Source organism: Monopterus albus, unplaced genomic scaffold, assembly GCF_001952655.1.
Source record: "Monopterus albus unplaced genomic scaffold, M_albus_1.0 scaffold41.1, whole genome shotgun sequence".
Lineage (NCBI taxonomy): Eukaryota > Metazoa > Chordata > Actinopteri > Synbranchiformes > Synbranchidae > Monopterus > Monopterus albus.
In genome coordinates, this window is record NW_018127921.1 from 163778 (window position 1) to 173731 (window position 9954).

The window sequence follows — 9954 nt, forward strand, 5'->3', positions numbered from 1 at the left end:
GATAGATAGATAGATAGATAGAAATACTTTATTAATCCCAATCTGGGAAATTGCATTGTTTCAGCAGCGGTTCACACTCAATATCAAGCACACATACCAATAAATAGAATAGATAACTAACTAAAAATATAAAAATATAAAACAAAATATAAAATACGTTAAAAAGTTAAAAACAAACCCAACACAATCACTGTCATTGCCCATGTGAGCGTTGAAATCCCCCAGTAGAACAATGGATTCCCCAGTCAGGGCACTTTCCAACACCCCTCCCACGGACTCCAAGAAGGCCGAGTACTCTGCACTGCCATTCAGCCCGTAGGCACAAATGACAGTGAGAGACCGATCCCCGGCCCGAAGGAGCAGGGAAACAACCCTCTCGTTCACCGGGGTAAACGCCAACACATGGCAGCTAAGCCGGGGGGCTATAAGCAAGCCCACACCAGCCCGCCGCCTCTCACCGTGAGCAACTCCAGATTAGTGGAGAGTCCAGCCTCTCTCGAGGAGTAAGGTTCCGGAGCTCAAGCTGTGTGTGGAAGTGAGCCCGACTATCTCTAGTCGGTACCTCTCAACCTCCCACACAAGCTCGGGCTCCTTTCCCACCAGCGAGGTGACATTCCGTGTCCCCAGAGCTAGTCTCCGTGTCCAGAGATTGGGTCGTTGAGGCCCCTGCCTTCAACCGCTGCCTGATCCACTGTGCACCAGCCCCCTACGAATCCTTCTGCAGGTGGTGGGCCCATTATTGGCCCAATAACACACTAACACAATAACTTACAAAGCATAGTTCAGTGTGATATTTTCAGCATACACAGAAAACAAACTCGTGCTGACATGACTGGCTTGAATAATTTAACCAAGCATGAGCAGTATAAAGAAAGTCTGTGAAGGAAAGTCCCTCGCGTATTGAAGAGATTTTACTAAGTAATATGCAATTTTGAAGTATCTGCTAATTAAAATTTTGAATAAATAAATATTTACACATTATAAATAAAACTTTTAACTAGTTAAATCAAATTATTCACCAGGAAGTTTTTCTCAATGTTTAAATTCCACAGTGGCATAACACTGGCCTCTGCTGGTATACTGCTGTAACGACGTCCTGCGATGACATCATTGCGTCCTCCGTTGCTAGGTTATATTTTCAGGGAATGGACAGCCCACAGCAGGGTGATTTAATGGTTTTGAGATGTTTTAATACACATATTTTCTTCTTATAAAGTCGCCTAGTAGGGTTATTGCATATACATGTAATTACGTTTCACTAACAAAAACCTTTATTGTGAAGAGCAGTTTGCCCGTGGAGGGTGTTTCGTCACTGTTTCCAGCTTCACGACGCCTGGATCAATAAATGTAGTTTGTTAGCAAGAAACCCGCTAACGTGGAGGACAAGCTTTGTCGCCAGCCGGGGATAAAAGTGATGCTAACAAACTGGACGCTGTGCTTTTCTGTGAGTTTAGATAATGGCAGTCTGATGAGATTGCATAACTGACGATGTGATGTCCGCCCAGCCTCTGCAGCAGTCCGGGGAAGATCCAGCAGTCTGCTAGCTCAAACAGCCCGGCTAGCCGATGCTGATGACTGGCTGTTTTCTGACATCGATTTGCAGGTAGTCTGACCACATAGAAATCACAGTGGCAATGCAAATTGCTTTGGTGCACAAAAACAGCATGCATTTTTTTCGTTTTCTTTGTACATTGTACTATACTGAGTTGTATCTGCTTTGTTTTCTATCGGTTTACCTGTTGTTTTTACTCCACCCTAGTAGGAGGCACCATGGCCGGTAAGGTGAAGTGGGTGACAGATATTGAAAAATCAGTGCTCATCAACAACTTTGAGAAAAGGGAATGGATCCAAGTTACAGAAAACGAAGACTGGAATTTCTACTGGTAGGTTTTTGTTCTACAGAACCCCTGAGAACACTATGCTCTTAAAGATTCATGCGAATAGGCAGTAGTTGAAGTACATAAAAGTACCAAATCCACAATGTGAAACTATTCAATTACAGGTAAAGGTCCTGCATTCAAAATCCAACTACAAAGTAGCAAACTGTGTCCAAAGTACTTATTCGACAGCACAGTGCCCCCAGTTAACAGCTTGTTATTACACAGTATATTGCATTTAGGTGACAATCTTAACTACTTTTTCAGTATTCAGTTAGGTAGTTTATTCCAGTGGTTCTGAAGCTAAGGGTTGTGAAATGATTACTATGGCATGATAGAAGTTGTACTATACAGATTTACAATTTAGAATTTTTTTTCTAATCTTTTGCTTCATAAACAAATATATAGTGGACAACTGTACCTCTTTGGGCCTTTAACAGAGACATATATGTGGTTAAGTGTAAATGAAAGTGTCTTAAATCTCATCTGGATTGTGATTGGTTACAAAACCCTTGAAATGACAAGTATAACTGGGGATATACCAACAGATAACCATTCACACTCACATTCACACAGTGTGTAAATTTACATTCTCCAATAGGATGTTTTATTTATTATATTTTATGTAAATAAGTATTATGCCAAATCCTAATTGGCGATGTAATGACAGATGTCAGATAAACATGGAGGACATAAAATGTGCAATATTTCCCTCTGAAATGTAGTGAAGGTAAAAAGTTGCATAAAATGAAAATACTCATGCAAAGTATAAGAACCTCAAAACTATACTTAAGTACAGACCTTATATATCTCAGTTAATGTGTAATGATTAGACCCCCCTCCCCCCAAGCTTCATATTGTTATATCATATTTAGATCACCGGAATACAGGTTCATTTGTATCCACATGTAGGATGAGTATCCAGACCATCAGGAATGTGTTCAGTGTGGACACTGGCTACCGCCTGTCAGATGACCAGGTGGTGAACCACTTCCCCAACCACTACGAACTGACAAGGAAGGACCTGATGATCAAGAACATCAAGCGCTACCGCAAGGAGCTGGAGAAGGAAGGCAGCCCGCTGGCAGAGAAGGACGAGAACGGAAAATACCTTTATCTAGGTATCTATCGGAGTGAAAGGATAAGTGAAGAAATATACAAACACTTCATCACAAAACATGGAGAGGCATGCTGTTTGCTGTGACAAAGCTGATTATGTTTGACTTTTTCCCATGTTTCGTGCAGATTTTGTCCCTGTGACATTCATGCTCCCGGCTGATTATAATCTATTTGTAGAGGAGTTTCGTAAGAATCCATCGAACACATGGATCATGAAGCCCTGTGGGAAGGCGCAGGGAAAAGGCATCTTCCTCATCAACAAACTATCCCAGATCAAAAAGTGGTCCAGAGACAGCCGCACCTCCTCGTGAGTTACCAGCGACATCCTCGTAACACTACTGCAGATAAGAAAACCATCTAGTGATTTTCCTTTGAGTAAATTTTTTTGTATTTTTCCTCTCTATATAATGGAAAACAAACCGAAAAGCACCTATCATAGCCTTGTTCTTAGTGACTCCCAGCAAAATAACCAAAGCTGCTAATGATCAGTGTTATAAAACATTAGTTTGAGAGATTGTGATTTTCCCCCAGGTTTGTAGCCGCATCTAGTGGCAAGGAAGCATATGTCATCTCCCTTTACATCGACAATCCTCTGCTGATAGGAGGGAAGAAGTTTGACCTGCGTCTTTATGTTTTGGTGACCACCTATCGGCCTCTGAAATGCTACATGTGAGCCCTGGCTACAAGCAGTTCTTCAGTAATATTAACTAATGTCTGCATATTATCACAAACGTCAGGTCTGTCATAGATTTTTGCTGAAATTGAACCAAGTTTTGTTAAAAATTACACAGGAAAGATTGTGGTAATTCATTAATAATAGTTATGTGTTTGAATATTATATAAATGTTTTGTACAACCTGTATCTTACTTATAGATCTCACTCTGATGTTTGGCTCTCAGGTATAAGCTGGGCTTCTGTAGGTTCTGCACAGTCAAGTACACACCAAGTACAAGTGAACTGGACAACATGTTTGTTCACCTCACAAATGTCGCCATCCAAAAACATGGGGTGAGTCTGTGTCCTGTCTGTGTGGCCTGTAGGGCTACATAAGGTGTTGATATTTGTTATAGAATATTTCATATAATAAAAAGCACAATCATTGTTATTAGAATGAGGTGTTAAAAATCTGCCTTAGTATCAGTAGTACTGGATATTAAAGGGGTATTCCACCAATTTATTATTGCACTTCCCTAAAGCTAGCAATTTCACAAAACAGCAGAGGCCACAATATTCTGACTTTTTAAATAATTTAATTTTGGGGGGCATCTTTGCCTTTGTTAGGTATATATAAAAGTAAACCACTGAGAGGAAATGGGGAGACGGATTGAAAGAATTGCAACATAGGTTGATGGTCAGACTCAATCCACTGATATCACACACGCTGTACCTGGTGGGCTGCATCATAACCATTCGCCTATAAAGACACCCAATAGTCTGACTATTAGTATGGGTCACTCTCTAAAAACGCCATTTTTACACTTCCCATAATGCGACTCAGTGGTCATTAGACTTTCTTCACCTGGTAGATGGTCATATCTTTCCAGTTCCCCACTCCCAGTTAGTAACACAGGCTTCTGTACTAGCTGTTTTCACAGACTGCGTAGTACTCCTCATTACTGATGTTCATGTGTGACGTTGGTGGAGTGCCCCTTTAAACTGAAGCAAGATTTCTGTTGGCTACATTTATAGTTTCACAAAATAATATTCCTCTCAATACTGTTCCTCTCAAAGCGGATCTGTTCATGTTTTTACAACAGAACCCCATAAAAAAAGAAGCAAAAATTACATTATGTAGTTAGATTGTGTACCTTTAACGCAGGATGACTACAACCATGTCCATGGAGGCAAGTGGACGGTCGGTAACCTCCGTTTGTACCTAGAGAGCACCAGAGGGAAGGAGGTGACCAGTCGAGTGTTTGACCAGATCCACTGGATTGTGGTGCAGTCTCTGAAAGCTGTGGCTGTAAGTGGGCATATTTATCAAGTCTTTTTACACCGATTGTCCAAAATATGTGACTGTTACTCTTACATGCTGACTGACATCACAGAAATAGAAGAATATTAGAAGTATGAGCAAATTATGGGACTCATGCACACTGGATATGTTGAGTATCTTGAATGTTTCATAAATATAAGGTTAGAGAAGGAAAAAATAGCTCTGCTTGCTAAATAACCTTCAGTGGTGGAAGAAATGCTCAGATCCTCTAGTTTAGTAAAAGCAGCAATACCACTGTGTAAAAATACTGTTACAAGTAAAAAAAGAAGAGTAAAAGCACACAAATATTAGCAACAGTATACTATGTAAAGTACCAAAAGTAAACATGCTCATTATGCAGAATGGCCCAGTTCAAAATAATAAACATATTGTTGGATTAAAATGACTGGTGTGTTAAGTATCACTTTAATGTTGCAGCTGGTAAAGGTGGGAGAAATGTTACTGTATCTGGTCTATAAACTCCTGGGTTAGTTATATGTAATGAAATGTAGTAACAGTCATTTGTTTTTTGGCTTTTAATAATCTACAGAGTCTTCAGATAAATGTGGTGGAGGAAAAAGTACAATGTTTGTAACACAGCATCTTTTTGAAATTAATTCTATACTTAGAAACTTTTAATCTGACAAAGTAACATGTAACTATATGTCCCAAGTAAATGTATTGTTTTGTACCTCAAAATAGTACTTACAGTAGTGGGGTAAATGTACTGAGTTACATTCCACCCCTACCTACTGACCTGTTTACAGCTCTCGTGCTTCAGCTGCATACAGTACAAAAACCACTAAACCACAGTGGCTATGTTTTACTTTGTTTCTCTTGAGGGGCTGTTTTTAGTGCTGGGCTGTCAGTGATTGCAGCAGGCTAACACTTTTCAACCCACAGCTGTAACACTACTTCCATGTGGGGATGTCTCAACTAAAATGACTTAAGTAAATGCACGCTTCCCTTTTCTACAAAGCAGTCTGATCATGTGACCTTTAAGGCTTTGCCACACAGGCTGCTTTGTGTGCTAATAGTTAAGTCCGCTGGTATTTGCTAACATCCTTCCCTGCTGAATCACTCCCTGATGCATTAAAAATTCCCAACATATCACAACACTCTTTGGTTACATTTGTCTTCCTAATTCAGTTTCTGTCTTCTTTCTCCCAGCCTGTGATGAACAATGACAAGCATTGTTTTGAATGTTACGGGTATGACATCATTATTGATGACAAGCTCAAGCCATGGCTTATTGAGGTGAGTAATTCAGCGTTATTACATACCTGCACATCTAAAAATTCACATTAAAAGGGGGCTAATAGGATACAAATTACTCTCAAACACTTGTTTTCATAGCATAGTTCCAGCAGCTACATATTTGACCAAGCCCAGAGATATTTAACATGCTTGCACAGTGACTTCACATTGCTTTCCTTTTATTACTGAGTCACTTTAAATGCCCTTGAGGTTGATCTTTGTATGTATATGTTTGGACATGTGCTTCGGCTTATTTAAATGTGTGCTGAAGGTGTGTCTTTCACTGATCCACCGCATTATTCCAGCTGAAAAACACTGCTGAAAAAAGAAAGGAAACTGAGTGTGTACCAAGCAATACAGGCTGATATTTGCTGGCTGGTCTTTACTTTAAAATAGCATGCTTTTGTCATTATTGTATTGTGTCTTTTTTGTGCTTGTTATGTATCTTGAACTGTGCTCATTTTGACAGCGGTGCACAGACTTGCTGGGTTTCCAGGCTAGGTCAGACCTATTTCTGTTCACAGATACCAGTCTAATCTATTTTGGTCGATGCCAAGGTGGTTGTAGGGCATAAATGCTCTTCAGGGACAAACCGAAAAAACATGTGCCACAAACCTAGTAGACTTGCTTTTACCAACTGTTCCTGCAAACTTCTATGTTTTGGTTACACCGTAGGTATGTATGCATGTAGCCAAGTCTCATTAATGCATAAGATAACATAATTCTTTGTATATTTTGTATTGTCTTATAATGGAAGTAAGTGTGTGTTTTGATATAACAATGATTGTTTCATCTTTCTGTGGACACCCATGATACTCGGGTGTGTATCTAGTGTTCCTCTTTGAATATGTTTCTGAGCACAGCTGTTATTGTACATTAGCAGCTGCATTTCCTGATAAGAGCTTCTATTTGGGGCGAGGAGGCAATGAAAGGGAGTTTTTCCTCCCTGCTGTCACCAAGTGCTTGCTCAATGGGGATTTGTTGGGTTTTCCTCTGTAATAATAGTGATAATAGTAAGGTCTAGACCTTTAATAGTAAGGTCTAGACCTTACTCCGTAAAGTGTTCTGAGATGACCTTTGTTGTGATTTGGCGCTATACAAATAAAAATTGAATTTGAAACAATGTGCTCATGCTTCTTTGGATACCATAATACAGTATGAACCTGTGACTTGTTGCTATGAACCTAAATATTATTGTTTATTCCAAACTGGATCTTTTTAACTATAAATGTAATTTTCTGGATCTGTGTGCTCCTCAGGTCAATGCTTCTCCTTCGTTGACGTCCAGCACAGCGAACGACCGCATCCTGAAGTACAACCTCATCAATGACACCCTCAACATTGTCACGCCCAACGGGGAGATCCCAGACTGCCGCTGGAACTGCAGCACACCCCGAGAAGCACTGGGCAACTATCAAGTCCTGTAATTCACACTCAAATCTACCACTCACATTCACACACACATGTAGCAACTGAAAATAAGAGTTAAAAGTGAACCTTCTACAATTACAAGGCTTGAGCACTTTTTAATTTTTGATAGCTCAGTGGACAGAACGGAGGACTGTCATTGGGTGTTCAGTCATCCTTAGGTTGAAGTCCAGCTTGAAGGACCGGCTTTTTAACCAGTTCGTAGCAATCAGCAGAATTCACTAACATATCCAGAAGGTGTAAAATGCCACTATACTCCTTCAGAACTGCTAGTTACATGGTGGGATAGAGACAGTGGTCTCTGTCACAGCCTTCATGTTTGACCCTTCAGTTCTAAACATGACAGATGTTTAAGTGATTTACTCGGCACAGTGAATTGTTTAGTGTTGCTTCTTGTCTCATTTGAAAATAAATCACTCATGAGCACATATTTCAGCAAGATGTTTATTTTTGGAAGAAGTCGACACAGAGCAGAGTTTTTTGCATTTCTTATCTTTGAGGCAGATGCTGCAACTTTTCTAAAATGTTAGGGGGGCATCAGACCCTGAAGTTTAATGAGAGGTCAGTGACAGGGTATCTTTCCCACTCCCAAGTATAAATGAACATACACCCCTCAAGTAGGGCTGGGCGATATGGCAAAAAAAAAAATTTCCCTTCTTCGGAATAGTGATGGTAGATCAAGGTGTGTTGCTTGAATATAACGTTGCGAAAAAAAAAGTCCTTCTCCCATTCCACATGTAATGTTTTCGGTTTCTTACTTGATTGGGCTCCTCCACTCATTTTATACCCTTTAGTAGAAATTAATTCGAAGGCTGACAAGGTAGTTCGCTCACTGGAGTTTTGCAGTAGCTCGTGTGGTTGACTGTGCATGCTTGGTGACTCGTGTATCAGAAAAGACAAGATCTCAGACTGGTTGCCCTGCATGTCAACCAAGTAGCAAATGCCATAGGGAGGATAGATGATAGGCTATATGTGAATGATTGTCACTTTATACTTTTCCAGTTAGGGGTTGCCACAACAAATCATCACGCTGACCATTTGCATTTTTTTTTCATTTGGCACGTGTTTTACACCGGATACATCTAATTTATTTTTGAATGGCACGCAATCTACCAACACTACCTTTGCGATCGACATATTGGACACCCCTGATCTAGACCATCTCAGACCAGGTCTGAATCCAAACACTTGGACTTACCAAATCTGGACTAGATTGTAAAGATTATTTACAACATAGTTTCAGATTTGTGTTGTTCTGAGTCTCTCTGCACCTACTGGCAGCATGCCTCTGTTTGAGGTGCTGCATTAAATTGGTCGTACTGCTACCTTTGGTAGCAACAGACTTTAAACACACTTTGCAGCGGGGTGTTGTTTGTTCTGCATCTGACACGGCAAAACCGAACCAATTCCATATTACTGATGACACTGTGCCTTTTTTCTGAACAAGTTCTTCCCTGCTCGCTGCCATGCTATCTCTATGGCAAACGCGCGGGGGGTGGGCTGAGCCCACTCGGAACTACGGGAGCTGAGAGGGGAGCGTCGGCGGATGTTAAAGATAAAACCGATTTTCATTCAACCAAACTGATGTAAACTACACATTCGAATTAATCTATAAAATTGATTTATCGATTTATTTATCGCCCAGCCCTACCCTCAAGGGCAAAGCACATCACACCCTCCTCTGGACTGGATCAGTCTTCTCTGTAGGATTTTATCCTACTATTAACATCATGTCTTTTCTTCTTGTGCAAGAACATGACACAGTATCACAAACTGTGCCTGCTCACAGCAGCGACCAGGTCAAATACTTGTGGCTGTGTCTGCCTTTGGTTGTCCTGAGGTTCTGCAGGGGGATCTTACCTGTCATAGGCGAACCAGTCTTCCTTACCTGCCTGTTTATTTAAGCCTTCATTAGTTTTTCAACCTCTCTATTTATGTCATGTTGAACCATGTCCTGTGTTCCTGCATGCTGTACAAAAACACAAGTCACACTGTGTCCTCGCACACTGTGCCTGCTTACAGTGGCATCAAGGTCAAGTACTCGTGGCTGTGCCTGCCTTAGGTAGGTAGGTAGGTAGGTACTTTATTGATCCCACAGTGGGGAAATTTCTGTGTTACAGCAGCAATAGAGAACAACCAACATAACACCATAAGAACAGACACCACCATAAGAACAGGACTTCATAGAAACACGGGAAAGAACACAACGAGGACACAGCTGCTGTAACTTGCTGCCACTCCGCACGGCGCACACTTAGGTAAATACGTAGTAACAAAGAACACTTAGTCTTAAAATA

The 9954-nt window shown here is 40.7% G+C and overlaps 1 protein-coding gene across 5 annotated transcripts in view; it reads left to right on the forward strand.

Annotated features, from left to right (window-relative positions):
• Positions 1–1118: 1118 nt before the first annotated feature.
• The window catches only part of ttll1 (tubulin tyrosine ligase-like family, member 1), a 14727-nt gene continuing 5891 nt past the window's right edge, over positions 1119–9954 (forward strand). The window contains exons 1-10 of one of the 5 annotated variants that reach the window (XM_020599637.1): positions 1119–1164; positions 1455–1603; positions 1760–1883; positions 2790–2998; positions 3123–3303; positions 3528–3665; positions 3897–4005; positions 4817–4960; positions 6143–6229; positions 7489–7652. In XM_020599637.1, coding sequence (XP_020455293.1) covers positions 1771–1883; positions 2790–2998; positions 3123–3303; positions 3528–3665; positions 3897–4005; positions 4817–4960; positions 6143–6229; positions 7489–7652 — 1145 coding nt within the window. In that variant the 5' untranslated portion in view covers positions 1119–1164; positions 1455–1603; positions 1760–1770. Of the gene's footprint in view, positions 1604–1759; positions 1884–2789; positions 2999–3122; positions 3304–3527; positions 3666–3896; positions 4006–4816; positions 4961–6142; positions 6230–7488; positions 7653–9954 lie in introns of all 5 variants that reach the window. The other 4 variants (XM_020599634.1, XM_020599633.1, XM_020599635.1 and 1 more) reach the window with 4 other exon arrangements.